Consider the following 14,933-nt stretch of genomic DNA (forward strand, 5'->3'; position numbering starts at 1 on the left):
TTTTCAGGTTTTTATGGACAAGGCAGCAGACGTACAGACGTGTGTGTGTGCGCGCATTGAGTTCCACAGTCCGTTTAAGGCTTAAGAGGCACACTGTACAGTTTACACAAAAATTGATCAATTCCCTTTGAAGCTGCACAGAATTGGCCTCGCTGCTGATTGTTCCTTTTCTGTGCAAACTGTTGAACAGCACAGCATTTCTATAGTTAATCTTCAGCGCACTCACTGTCTTCGTGTGACAGCCCCCAACTGTCTGTGCTGTTTTTGGATAAATCTGAATAATTTACAGCATGTTGCCCCAGTGTGTACCTTCAGACACTATACAGAAAACACTGTTCCCCAACATGGTTCCACGGGGAGTGCAGGGATACAGTGCTGAGTGGACAAAGCCAAGTGTCCCTGCCATGAGGATCTTTGTTTGACCGTCAAAGCCTGGGCAAACTAATGTTTGAGTTAGAGATTCAAGTTCAGCAGCCTGCCAAATGTGAGTCATAGTGCTATTAGTGAAGCTGCCGCCCTAAAAGGCCACCCCAGCCCCCTTCCCCAAAAAAAAAAAATCTACAGATGACTGCTGAACCTAAACTGTGTGCTCCTGAGTCGTTTTCATTAAAAACAGGAAGTTTAACCATTTTTGGATAGATGATTACTCTGATTTTGTTTTCCAGTGACTCAATAGAATCGTCAGGATGCCAAAAAGCAATTACAGTGTTTTGCTCTGCCAGAGACTCAGGCTATTTGTACAGGCCAGTCTGTCAATAAATCGGTAGCACAGTAGAAATGCTATTATGTGTAGAGACAGAAAAGGAGGCTTTGGACTTATCATCTCGTGCTTCTTGACAAATGGTGCAATCTCTGCAATTGATAATATTTTTCAGTCTTTGGAAGAATTTTGTACAGAAACAGAGACATCTCACTCATTACTTTTGCAGTGTTCAGTTGGATTATTTTCTTTCGGTGGTGAGAATGTTGTTCTTAAAGATCCTTTCCCATCAGTCGGCTCCACCTCCCACTTCAAGAAATTTACATCATGCACACTGAACTACTTCATAGGCTCAGTAGTACATGGAATGAAGATAAACAGGTTGAGTTACGGATTCCTGTTACCTTTTGGCTCTTCATTTACTAACTTAAATTTATTTTGTATTTTTCTGTTCCACCAGCTCCCTGCCCAGTTCTAAACACAAACCCTGTGAGACCTGATCCAGAGGGAGAAAGCAGTCCTTTGAAGACGGACAACACCGAGAGGATGGATCCTCCAGCTAAGAAAGATACAGACCGAAGACGGACGACCCCTTCAAAATCTGACATTATCTCTCGATCACCTGCGTCACCAGCATCACCAGCCCTCAAGTCAAAACGAGGTGAGCAAAAATGAAAGATTTTATCTTTTGAGGTGTTCCTTAGATAGCATTTAGCTGCTTAAAATGAATGGAGGCTGAATTTGGCTGACTGGTAATGGTATAATTACACTTTTGCATTAAGTTGGAGTGAACTCAGCTCTCTTTGGCCAGTATTGGAGTCACAGTGACCACAGGCTTTCAGACACAAAGCAAAATCCAATAGTGCTGCTGTAGGTTATCTTTATGTGTTGGAACAGTCGCTGCACAGGATGTTATGTTATGTGAGAACAGCTTAGCCTGAACTATATTAGCATGGAAAATATCTCTGCAGAATATGAACAAATTAGCTTTTGGTAAGTGGATAGCTATTGGTGATCACTGCTATGCACTAATCTCCAATGAACGGTCTGCAGATGGAACCTATATTGAAATTTCCATTTCAAAGAGTTTTTCCAAGAAGGCATTGAGGTTTACGTGCCGTTTGCACTGTAGATGTTCCACACTGTTCCACTAGGACTCTGTACAAGAAGTGCCTTTCTCTTTAAAAAAAACTCCCAACCTTATTTCTTTTTATTTTTCAGCTAATAATATTTTACTGTGGTCATGATCTTTATTCTCTTAGAGTAAAGTGACAGGACTACACCCCCACAAGTTCCAGGTGTCTCCCAATCTTAGAAAATACTGCACAGCTGGATACCTCATTGAGAGTTCTTGGTTTATTTGCCAAAGTCTGCCCTGTCCTGGGTCTCCAAACTTTATGTAAGGTGTGCACCTTACACACAGCTATCATGCAAATGACTCTTTAAGGAAACTGCCTTTGCTGTTTAAACAGTTTTGCTAGACGGTTCAGTCTGACTTCTGTCCAAAAGATTCTGGTTGCGTCGCTTCTTGCAATGTTTGTTTCAGTGTTGTGATTATGCCAGATGTTAATGGTGGCAAAGGCCAAATTGTTATCTTAGTGAAAGTCTCTTAAGCATGCTCATTTTCTTGCATCCTGACTACTACCCCAGTAATCCGTATATCCTGCGCTGCTCCATTTATAAAGATCGGAGCCAAAGAAATAACAGAACTGACATTTTAAGAGCAAGCGTGAACAGTCTGAAACTCAGATGCCGCACCTCGTAGTATTTTCTAGGCCAGTCTGTTTTCCTCTTGGACACCTTGTACATTTGACTTTATGATTAACATGGTGGTGAGTTGCGAACATCAGCAAGCAACACTTACCAAGGCCACGCACATGGCATTTCCAACATACTATAAATATCAATGTAGGTCAGGAGTTGTTCTTAGGGGAGGCTGCATGGCAGATTGTTTTCGTCTTCATGATTCACACCTCCCCCTATTCGATGTTGCTGAGGAGTGATTTCCTTTGTGATTGATGCTGAACATCTGGACCGTAAAGATCGAGGAGGATGATGTAGACTAAAGGCTCAAGAATGCCTTCTGTGTCACTGTTCTCAGTGGGTGGTACTAGGGTATGTTGGCTGTGGTAGAAATGGTATTTCACAGTAATTCATTTGGAAAGTCTGCAGAAATGAGTTGCATACATACTGTTGAGAAAAAAACATGCAATTACAGAAAAAAATAATTAACCTTTCCCCAATTTAAATCTGTTTTAACATCAACTATAAGTGTTAATTTAATATGGGTTACCAACCACATCTCAACACACTGTTCCACTGACTGTTTTTGTTAGTTGTAAATGATCTTTATTGATATATTCTTTGGCTCACATACCAAGACAAAGTGTGCCTTTGGCTTGTTTGAGCATTTTTCACTAGACATGCCGAAAAGTTAAATTACTGTGTTTATATAATTTAGTTATAACATATTCAAGTCACCCACACTACGAGATTTCTGGTATTTGCCACATGCTGCTGCTTCTATTTTGATGGGATTGGCTTGCTGGCAGAATTTTCTTAATTTTTTCCTGTTGTATCTTAATCTAGATAATAGAATACACATTATCTGTAGCCCTAGGTTGTGCATTAGTGTTGAAATTGTGATATTAGTCAGTCAGTCAGTAAGTTTCCTGTCAGTGCATTATGCCATGGATTTTCTTGTGGAGCCATTTAGAGATTAAAAAGCCATCGCTGCAATGACTTTATAGCAGTGAAGAAGGCATTTACTGCATTTCTATTTATATGAGGTCAGATGCATCATTGATGCCTCAAGTCAGTTTGCAGCTGAGGATGGTTTGAAATGGAGTGGTTTTCTGTGGGGCTTTTAGAAGGTTGTAGAACTTATGATTAAATGATGTATTCTCTATATCTTCAAAAGGTGCCCTTGACTAGTCGGCTTTAACTGATATCTTAGTAGGTGTGTTTCAAATAGGTATCATTTTAAGTACTGGGAGATGCAATGCTAGAAATCTGCAGATACTGAATGATTCAGTATCTGCAGGTGTGTGTGTGTGTGTGTGTGTGAGGGAGAGAGAGAGAATGGGTGAATAAGACATGCTGGATAAAGCATTTTGAGTCCCCAAGTAGAGTAGAAAAACGCTATATAATAACCACAATTTCCAATATATAAAGTGTCTGGAGATGATTTAATCAGTTTGGATGATGCAAGGTGATACCTATCATTAATCCTCTTTCTTCTGCCTTCATTCTAATCTTAGATGCCATGAAGTCAGAAGACAGGCAGAAGCTTGCAAAAGAGCGGCGAGAGGAGAAAGCGAAATATCTAGGTAAGTAAAAACCAGGGGTGGGAGGCCATTTCTTTTAAATGGATAGAGAGCTCCACCTGGTGTTAGGGTGGAGGAGGTTGTTAGCAGTTGATTGGCTACTGGGTTGGCTTTAGGCTGCAAAAGGCATGCTCAACATTATACACACAGACACTTGGAGAGGATAAAAAGGTAGTTTGGACTTCTACAGAAAATGGGCCAAAATCAGTAAAAGCCAAGCCACCATTTTACCAGAGACAAGTGAGCATCTGTTTTCTGCATGCATGCTGAAACAGTCTTGAGCACTATCAAGACGCTTATTTATTGTTTTTGTATGAACAAAACCATTGCTTTAGCTCAACTGATACACATCACATTGTTCAAAAATGCTGCACGAATGACAAAAACGTACACGTTGATGGGGCTGAATATTTTATAACTTTTATAACTTATGACGAGTTGTGAAAGCCGAGAAAGTGCCCCAACTTACACTGATGCATTTTCAAGAAATGTCACAGCTCTCTCAGCACCTATGAGTTGTCTCTCTTTTTGTTTAACACGTGGCTCTCACATTATCACTTGCCTACTTGCCATGCACTGCTTTGCATGATTGACAGCTGCCTCTATCTTTTCTCTCACCCTTTACTCCTGCAGAAGAGCTCAGCAAGTTGCAAGGTAAGCCACTCACCTGTGTTTTTGTGGTGGTGGTGGTGGTGGTGGTGCCAATGAATACCCCTTTTGATCATTCAGTTTCAGCTTAATAAAGTTCAGTAGTAAAAGCTAGAGCTGGGGAATGCACCAAAAGCTCAATGATCCTGCCTATAAAGACAAGCAGCATGTAGAATAATGACTACTGTTTCAGTAATAGTGTAACAAAAATAAAGCTTTTTCATAAATTTTTAAAGCATAATTACACTTAAAAAATATATATATATATATCAAGTTAAGTGCTGCAAAGACAAAACTTGCATATTGACTTTTGGTAATAAAACCCAGCCCTAGAGCCTTTTCATTTATTTAATCCCCATGTTTCTTGTTTTAATCCTCCTCTTTTCCTGTGACAAAAATTTAAAATTTCACCCTCCCTTTCTCTGAACATCATAAATATGACTTAAACAAAAATCATGTACTCACTAAACCATCATTTATGTGTGAAAACCCTGTTACTTAACAGGAAGTTGTGGGTGACGAGAAGCCCACCCTTACACTGACTGTTGTTTATCCATGTTCTAACAGCAGTCACCACAAAACTCTTTGGATTTAAAAAAAAAATGTACAAACACCAAGCCACAAAACCACCATGATAATCATCTTACTGGATGAATTGATGGTTTGCTGCCGAATTTATCTTGGCTGTGAAATTATATATCAACAACTTTATGTTGCCAAACAGGACCAAAAAAGTTCAAAATGTTCTTAAAAGGGAAAATATGTAAAATAGTGTTCAGATACTGAGCCGAGTTGTATATCACCCAGCCTGTACGCACCGCGATACTTGCGTGAAAGTCACACAACGCAGTTCTTTTTTTAAAGCTAGTTGTTGTCACACTCGTACTTTCTGTAAAGCTTTGCTGTCTAATCCAAATTTGTGTTGGATGGCAGTAAGATGAGGTCAGCAGACTTCATACTGTGGATCAGTCTAATTGGGTGATCACCGTGGTACGCCAGATGGTAGGGGTCTGATCTAATACTCTCAGCCAGCTTGGGATAAAAGATGCGATCCTGCCAAAGCTTGTGTTTACAATATCAGCTTAAGGGATCTTATATCGCCAGAACCATTTCTAGTAGCAGAGGTATAAGTAGAAAAAAAATCTACATATACGAGCTCATCTGCTGTTGGATTTGTTCTGTTATAGTTGCATAGATAGATGCTACTCTCATACCCTGTCCATCTTTGGTGAGGAGGTATAAATACTTAATGTACCAGGGTTAGCGCAGCCCTTTGGCAATGACTATTTAATGGCCATACTGTAGCAGGTCTAGATGCTGCTTGTCAGCGCTGATCACTGTCAGGAGAGAGTTGAGGAATGTCAGTGTCACTCTGGTACACTGTAACCGTCAAGACCCCAGCCAGTATCCAGCTCATTTCCTCCTGCAACCCACACCTATATTCTGAAGAACCATTGCAACTGTGAGAGAATCAAATTTAAAAACGTAATCATCAAATGTCACAGACCTGACTTGCATGGAAAGAGTGGAAACACTTGTGTGACCTAAAGGTTTCCCTTCTGAGAAGGGAGGAAAAACTGGATGTGGAAAACTGCATTTGTAGGCGCTGGGATCTATTTCCTCCCCCTACTCGTCTCATCACTGCACAATAGGTGAATTATAAAACAGTTTCCACTGTGCTCTACTTAAAGTTCCCTAAAGCTTTAAGTCCGTGGAAGGTAGAGTTAAGGTACGTCTCAAATCGGGGCCATCGAACTCTGATATATGCACTGCAGCAGTTAGAAGTGTTTTCTGCAAGATGCTGACATGCAGGGCCTCAGTATAACTTTTATAAATTTCAGATCCCCTAGCCTCCAGTGCCTCTGCAATTATCCATCACTCTAGTCTGAAATCCACTATCAGTTGATTTTGGTGCATCAAGTGCTTCAGGGCGCAAAGCTTTACTTCTTTGAAAAGCCGATTGTTTGTGGAGGTTTGTAGTTTAAAGAAGTACGAAGAGTTGTGTACACAGAGGCAGCTGCAAAAGCCTCCTTCACGCTGTTTTTGAATGGCTCTGTGACAAAGAGGTGATTTCCATATCAAAGTGTGTGGTTTACTGAAGCTGAAGTGTAAGCTGTATGCGATTACGATGACATAAAAATGTCAGTTCAGAAGTCCTGCATCCATCTAATTTGGTTTTATGCAGTATTGAATTTATTTTTTCCAAACTCAAAAAGAGGTCTGATGCGAAGAGCAACATTTCTTTTTCAAAAACTGCTTTATGTAATGTAAAACATCAGAGTCGCTTGATTTTGGGATTGCTTCAATGTTGGGATTATTGGTTTTTTTTCTCCCAACATGCCAAGTAGTGACTCTCAAAGAGAGTAGAATTGGGGTGTTATATATTATTCTGATCGAACAGTGGAGGGAGACAGGACTTTACTTTTTCAGCACTCAACTGGAAAATATCTTCTCTCCTGACTATATTATCTGCCTTCTCTTAGCGGCCAAAAAGACCCAGTGGCTGGAGAAGGAGGAAAAGGCGCGGCAGCTCAGGGAGCAACAGCTGGAGGAACGACGCAGGAAGCTCGAGGAGCAGCGGATCAAGGCGGAAAAGCGGCGAACGGCCTTGGAGGAGAGACAAAAACAGAAACTAGAGAAAAACAAAGTATGTTTGGAAAAGCAATACATGTAATGTGATGTTTCAGCACCTTTGAAAATGATGACTGCTAGATTTTAAGGTGAAATTTCAATGCTCTCTGTCTTTGGGAGAACACCTGAACTAGGTCAGCTGCTAGTTTCAATTTAGGGATTTAGGATTTTCGTCAGGGACTCATCAGCTACACAGGATTCAGGCTGCTCAGTTCACAGACATACATGCCATCCCTCCATATAGACTTAAAATGAATTCACATGCTAAAGACTGATATCTGTTCTGGTATCTGTTTCAGGAACGGTATCAGGCGGCCATCAACAGGTCAACAAAGAAGACGTGGGCAGAAATCCGACAGCAGAGATGGTCGTGGGCTGGTGCACTAAGCCAGAACTCAAGCCAGAAAGAGGGTGAGTATACTGGTGCCTCCTAGATAATGTAGTTTTTCTGAGGAGAAAATTATTTGGCCTCAGTATTACTTATATCAGTTATACTTGGATCTGTTTTTTTTTTAATGGGACTTTCATGTTTCAGCTATAGCAACTTTGCATGATCATTGTTCAAAATGGTCCCTATTAACCTTTGTTTGTTTCATTTGCTGTTTGAAACAAACTATTTGAAGTCTTTTTCTCTTCCTTTTTAGTCAGCTTTGTTCTGATTGGCTGCCTCTTATAGACAGAAGATGGGAAAAGCAGCTGGGTTTGTCATCTACACTCACACTCAGAACCGTGTGTCTGAGATGGCCCTATTAAAGATATCTGTGGTCAATGACATCATTCATAGCAAAGAGTAGCAGAAAAGCTGTATCAAATTAAGAGTTTAAAGCAGCCTGAAGTCTGGGCTGTTGGCTGATCCCATTTCAAACTTTGGCCAACATTATGTAGATGACAAAATAAAGAAACAGATAACAGACCTGCTTTAATGATGCAGTTTAAAATAATTGCACATCAAATTCTCCTTCGCTTTCTCTTTTTTTCTGCTAAAGTTGGTCATTTGGCCTGTAAAATATTACAGCTGTTATAGTTTTCCAATTCGCGTGGTGGTCAATTTTACATTGGCATACATTCTCTTGGTGGAGCAGACATCAATATTTGTTTGATGGATTTAACACCAAACAAATATTTGATAGTATGAAACCATATCGGTAACACCGCCAAAGCATTTAGATGTGCTGCAGTATGAAATTGGTGCATTATCACCTTGTTCAGATGATACACCAAAACAAATTTTATTGCCTGCTTCTTATTCCCAGCAGTAATCAATAGCTTAGACATTTGCAGTGTTATGACAGGCAGATGATGCCAGCAGTACTCTGTTATATTTTAAACTGGATATGTCTTTACTACATCAGTCACGCTTTTCCTCCTTGAACGCATTTCTGTCAGTACACACTGTTTTGCCTCTTGAATACACTGTTACACGGCTCTTAGCCACTGATCGTGACCAGACTGTATTGATTGCACAAAGTGTATGTGTGTTGCAGTAAGTAGCACGGCACCGCTGACTAGCTACAAGATTCAATTTGTTATATGCAGTTGCTTAATTTGGGTCTAATAAGTGTCTTGACAGTCCAACAGCCAATTAGATCAGAGCCTTGGTGGTACACTTTGATGAATGCTTCTGTACCGTGAGCTCCTGTGAACATGAAATGTCCCATGTTCCATCTCATGCCATGTAATCGCTTCAGCCATATGCCAGGGGAATTATGGACACTCAAACCAATCTCCTTTTCCTCCCTCACTCACCAGCCTGCTGTCGGTCAGATGATGGCAGTAAACAAGTGTAAATAGGCGCCAGTGGAACATTTGAGAGCTCTAGATGTTTGTTTGTTTTTGTCCTTTGGAAATGCTCAGATGTATACATCTTAGCCTCAATCAAAGAGCATACTGCATCATGTGCTGGATTTGTGTGTTTAAACCCACAGTCATGCTCGGCCGACTTTAATGCTGCACCTCCGTGACCACTAAATTGTCCAAGTCATTTGGAGAAAGAGAAGGTTATCCATCGATTGGACTGTGTTTAAGGGATATGAAATTGGGACAGATACAAGTATTGCACATGGATGGTTGCTCTTTTGAAGCGCCAGTTTACGTCAGCAGCTTTGAAATTAGTTTACATTTCCCTGTAGCCACTTCCCATCACATGTTTCCTTGTCAGGGTTGTATTTAATGTGCCATTCTTTTCACTGGGTTTGTTTTAGTGGCCTGAAGAGGCGGCTTTTAAAGGTTCCAACTATATTTGACTTGCAATAGTAGATAAATGCAGATATTGCCTTAGTTAGTTAATGTAGCTATGAGAGTTGTTTGCACTAGATTATATAAATTGAGGCTGAGTGCTTATAAGTTGTATCAAATTTAGTGTATGTGTTCTTAACACCTGAAAATTAACATAACTTTTTAAATTGAAGTCATGTCCAGGTTACGTTGAAGAATGCACAAACATCACTGGTGGTAGTTTTACTGGAGTTACTTGCTCACCAACAAAATTGTGCTGATAGAAACTGTGCAGAGGAAGTGGTACAGAGTTATTTGGAAAAGAAACAAGAAGAAGCAAAACAAAAATAATATTTCTTTCACTTCCACTTTATTGAGCTGGCAGAAACAATATCTGATTGTAAGAGTAATAATACTGTGCTACAGTTAGAGTTTGGTTATGTGACACTTTGTTAAGAGTATCCACAAAGAAATACCATTCTTTAAATGCATGTTTTGTGCCACGGGTGGTCTGTCTGTACACTTGAAGGCTTGCAGAGGTGAACAGATCTCTTCCCGTGTGCATGTTTACAATCAATGGATGGTATTGTGCGGTCAGCACACAAGAATAGCCTTGGACTGGGATGGATTACACTTGGTGTCGTTGCCTTTACAGTGAGTGGGTATAAATTTGTAAAGGCATCACCTCAGCATAGCCCATGACGTCACACAAGCTCCACATCTTCTTCTCAAACCATGTGACCTGTGTGAACATCTGTGTGGCGCTCTCTTGGCTTCTTAGGCAGATGCTCTGTTTCAACGGTCAACCTGCCCAAACACGTGGACTCTGTTATAAACAAGCGACTCTCCAAGTCCTCCGCCACGCTCTGGAACTCGCCCAACAGAAGTAAGGCTACATCTGGAATGCCCCGCTCCTGTTTTAAATGTCCATCATTCTGACACTGCCAGCACTACCGAACCCGTCCATCATTGTCTTTTTTCAGTTACTTCTTCCCCTTTGATTTCAATCCTCTTCTTGCTTGATGGTTGATATTTGACCCATTTCCATCTTCCAAAAATCACAAGTTTTTTTTTTTTCATTCCAAACTTTGGGTTGTGGTTTTGTTTGACATGCTCTGCATGCTCATATTTTGATATGGGAGTATTCCTAGTGGCGTTTTACTGTCCTTTGGTTGGTTAATTGTGTGGTGATGGCCTTTTCATTCCTGATGTGCCCAGTCCTTTTGTGTCCATTTGTCACCATAACGTACTGAATCACAGCCGTCTTTTTGTCTTAAATGTTTTTATTGATTTAATTGGTTTTTGTTGATTTCTTTAAATCGAGTTTGTGTCTCCAAGCTTAAGATGAGTATAGCTTTTTATAGCTCTACAGTTAACAAGGCCACTGCATACTTCTACACAGTCAGAGAAGAAAGTTAGTCAGTGAGTCAGCATTTTCTTAATGTATTCTCCTCGGAGCAGGTACTGTTCCTCTGTACAGGTAGAAAACAAATCGACGGGTAACTTCCTCACTTGTCTTTTTTCCCATCACAGTTAGAAATCCCAAACCTTACTCATTCTACATCTTACACCCAAATGAGACGCACGATTCTGCTTCTTCTCCGTTTGTGCACAAGGCTGTCTACAAAAGAATTACCAATAACCCCTCTTCTCCTCGGTCATACCCATGCAGGTCAAGGTTACAGTGGACACATATACTGGCCTATTTTTCTTCTTTAAGTGGTACTGGTGTTTTATTGGTTTATTGTATGGTTCTTATGGATTGCAGATGCAGTTCTACACTACACTTCTACACTTTACATTTGGTGTTGGGTGAGGAGTAACATTTCCCGTTTAACCATGAATGTGAGCTGAGATATAACAAAGCTTCCTCTGGTTCACGGCATCCCATTATCATGTATCTTTGGAGATAATTGAATTGTTTTATTTTTCCTTCTTGCAGCGCGCAGCCTTGCGTTGAGTCCGTGGGAGAGCAGCATAGTCGACCGGCTGATGACACCAACTCTTTCTTTCCTCGCCCGGAGCCGCAGTGCTGCTAGTGTCCTCACAAATGGAAAAGACGGTCGTAAGTTTTCTTCTTTTTTTAAAAGCCTCAAATGAGTTGTTGCCGTCAGTGTGAATTTAGTGAATACTATTAGTATATAAATGTTGGCAAGGCTTAATTATTTGTTGCTCTGTTCTTTAGACTCTCCTCTCTGCCCTCGTTCAGCCTCAGCAAGTCCGTTGACCCTGTGTGGCCATCAGCCACACCACCGCTGCTCTGACCGCTGGAGGGTGACGTCCAGCTCACCAGATATCACCCAGCGTCAACGCAGGCGGAGCTCCACACCTGTAAGTCTGCATAATTACCTATATGACATTATTATATAATCTATATGCCGTTACAAATCTGCTTCTTTTTGCTTTGCATGTTGATATTTTCCATCTTTATACAGATGGATAAAAACAAGAAGGAAAAGAAAGACAAAGAAAGGGAGAATGAAATGGAAAAAAGTGCCATCACTAAAGAAAAAGTGCTGAAGAAGAGACAGTCTCTACCTAGTATGACAAATAGACCTGATCCAAGGTAAAACACTTAACAGATTTAATATTGGCTTGAATATTTCCCCACTATCAGTACTGTGAGTTATATATATCTTATGGCTGCAGTGCAACATTTTTATTCCATTTAGTTACAAAATGTCAAAAGAATATCAACAAGTTTTGAGTCAAACAGAGAAATTTAAGCTTTTCACATTTTAGTCAGATATCAGCTCACAGATCAATCTTCTGTTAGTAAATCATCTAATCATCTAACTGGTGCTATCAATAACTTATGATGAAGAATAATCCAGTGAAATTACAAAAACGAAAGACAAAATGAAGCTAACAATAAAGACTCAACAGACTGTATAGCATACCTATATAGAAATCAGTGAGGGGATAGCATGCTAGCATGCAACTTATTTACAGTAGAGTTTTCTTGGATAGTCAGCATATCAGCAACAGTCTCGAGTTAAGCATATTTGGTGGCCAATTTCATATATTCTTATTCTTATTTATTTTATCGGTGGATTAAAATATTCACCATATATACTACTAAAGTTCAGATGTTGCTAACCAGTTAATCCAGGCCCTGGACCATGTAGTGCATGCGTGGAAGCATCCACATTTGGCACATATACACAAAAATAAATCACAGAAACCTGAGTTCAATGCTAAACATTTTCAATAAATGTCTGGCCTCTGGGAAACCTAGCAAAAAGCTCCAACCCCCATGTAAAGTCAAAATGTCAAAGCTACCATCTCAGTTTAAAGTTTACATTATTCCATAACCTTAGAACCAGTTAAGAAATCTAAATTATAATAACGCACCCTTTTTACTCTTTTAAATACGCAGAAACAAAAACTGCATTGTAAACCAGATTAGCCTTGGATGCACCTGACCTGCAGCCTGTTTCTGGTCAATGACTGGGTTTGTTTGGGTCTGTGCTGCAAAGACTTCATATTTCATGCATTGCTTGAGCATATCCATTGAGTGAATACCCAAGAATTTACCCTCTAATCCCCTGGTCCCAGAATAAATGACATCCATGACAGAAGGGATAGAAAAGAAGAAAAAAAAATCAATTTCTTTTGACTCAACAAAAAGGCAGCAAAGAGCTTGGCAGAGCAGTCAGCGCCAGAGGCTCAAGGGGGAAAAAAATCTTCAGCATAATGGATGTTGTTCCTCCAAGTGCTGCATTGCTGGGATGCTAACTGATAATGCACTATAAGGCATGATGCAATGTTTGAGTGCTTTGACTGCTGAGATCCTGTGCCGATGTCAGAGTTTCTTAAGGACATGTGCCATTTTAAGCATTTCAAGCCAGGTCTAAATATATAATGTGGTACGAGAGAACAACGCTGAGAACTGTTGACACAATTTTCCATCCTTCAGCTTTTGTTTTTACTTTTTTCCAGTCCTAGTCCTTTATCAAGACAACGGCCAGCGTCCCCTGCCACACCCAAGGGCAGAACTGCCTCTCCCAGCCCTGCTGCCTCCCCCAAGCCTCCGTCAGCACGCGGAAGCCCGTCGACCCCGAAGGCCCGGCCCAAAAGAGCCAGGACCCCTGCCAGGATAGACCACCGGACCTCTTCACCTGCCCCTCTTGAGAGAGTGAGACAGCCCCATAGGCCAGCCACCCCAGAAGAGAAAAAGAGTGAGTACAAAAAAGAGTGATAATCATGTCCTTCAGACTGGACTATAATTAATTTCAAATCAATTCAATCAAATCAAGCAGTTAGTGAAATGAATTGTCCAAAGTGAGTTTGGATGGTTGTCTCTGTCTCTCTGTGTTAGCCCTGTGGCAGACTGGTGACATAGTTCAATTATGAACAGCTTCTCTCTATTTTTATTGTCTTCCCAAAGAGATTCCCTCTGCCTGTGACTGAACAGAAAAACACATGCAGTGAAATTGAAACAGTGGTCAAAGATTACCGTCAAGCGTAATTAGTCATGGAAATAAAGGGCGCACACTGAATGAGCCACACAGAGATCGTGGTCGGGGTCTTCTCTCGCACAAAGCTAAGAGGCTGTGCTAATCAGTCTTAAATATATAATTACTGCATTTGTAGGGTGAATGGCTGTGGTTGTTTACAGTTTAATAATAATTAACAGGCATCTCTTTATGAAAGCAAATACATTTCTGTGACTCTCCGCTTACAATACTGTTATTTCTTTTAGGTTCCCCTGTGGCTCCTGCCATTGTTGTATCCTCAGCTACTGCCAATGCATCAGGCACACCAGTCACAGCCAGCGCCATTTCCTCCTTGCCCGAGCCAGCCAATTCCTCTCCCTCTGTGCGTGCAGTGTCACCTGCACCCTCTCCATCCGCTAAGCCCATGGCAGGCACGAATGACCCAGAAGAGGCGGCTCGTATTCTGGCAGAGAAACGCCGACAGGCCCGAGAGCAGAGGGAGAGGGAAGAGCAGGAACGCCGCGAACAGGAAGAGAAAGAGAGGTCAGCTGGTTTTTAAAATGCATGCAAAGACAAAACGGTGACTATGCAACTCCTGTAAGCTGTGGGAAGTTTTTGAACTATGTAATATTCTCCTTTTCTTGTCAGCTATGCCAAAACCTGTACAAAAGGTTATAAGTGGGAATAAATATAAAAAAATACTTGGGCAAAAACAACATTTTGCATATCATTGTGAGGAAGAAGCTGTAGATATAGAGTAGTAGTTGTTTATGCAGCAGAATAAACCCACTCTGGACATTTGGCTATTTTCTGGGCAAATTCTGTGTAAATGGTTACATGTAAGGCAAATCATGAAGGGCTGGATGGACTATCCAAGCATATTCAAGATGAATGACTCTGCATTATCTCCAGATGTGTAACCATTTTTGATTTTGACCACAGCAAGTAACTATTTACTCCCTGGAAACTGATTTG

The 14,933-nt window shown here is 40.7% G+C and overlaps 1 protein-coding gene across 5 annotated transcripts in view; it reads left to right on the plus strand.

Annotated features, from left to right (window-relative positions):
* map7d1a (MAP7 domain containing 1a) overlaps nt 1–14,933 on the plus strand; it is a 39,116-nt gene that overhangs the window by 14,829 nt on the left and 9,354 nt on the right. The window contains exons 2-12 of one of the 5 annotated variants that reach the window (XM_042222353.1): nt 1,161–1,361; nt 3,961–4,029; nt 4,660–4,680; nt 7,158–7,321; nt 7,605–7,716; nt 10,301–10,405; nt 11,462–11,584; nt 11,729–11,850; nt 11,955–12,085; nt 13,462–13,700; nt 14,225–14,501. In XM_042222353.1, the coding sequence (XP_042078287.1) occupies nt 1,161–1,361; nt 3,961–4,029; nt 4,660–4,680; nt 7,158–7,321; nt 7,605–7,716; nt 10,301–10,405; nt 11,462–11,584; nt 11,729–11,850; nt 11,955–12,085; nt 13,462–13,700; nt 14,225–14,501 (1,564 nt within the window). Of the gene's footprint in view, nt 1–1,160; nt 1,362–3,960; nt 4,030–4,659; nt 4,681–7,157; nt 7,322–7,604; nt 7,717–10,300; nt 10,406–11,461; nt 11,585–11,704; nt 11,851–11,954; nt 12,086–13,461; nt 13,701–14,224; nt 14,502–14,933 lie in introns of all 5 variants that reach the window. The other 4 variants (XM_042222351.1, XM_042222354.1, XM_042222352.1 and 1 more) reach the window with 4 other exon arrangements.

This window comes from Haplochromis burtoni, unplaced genomic scaffold (genome assembly GCF_018398535.1).
Source record: "Haplochromis burtoni strain Fernald_Lab_line unplaced genomic scaffold, NCSU_Asbu1 Contig_84, whole genome shotgun sequence".
Taxonomy (NCBI): domain Eukaryota; kingdom Metazoa; phylum Chordata; class Actinopteri; order Cichliformes; family Cichlidae; genus Haplochromis; species Haplochromis burtoni.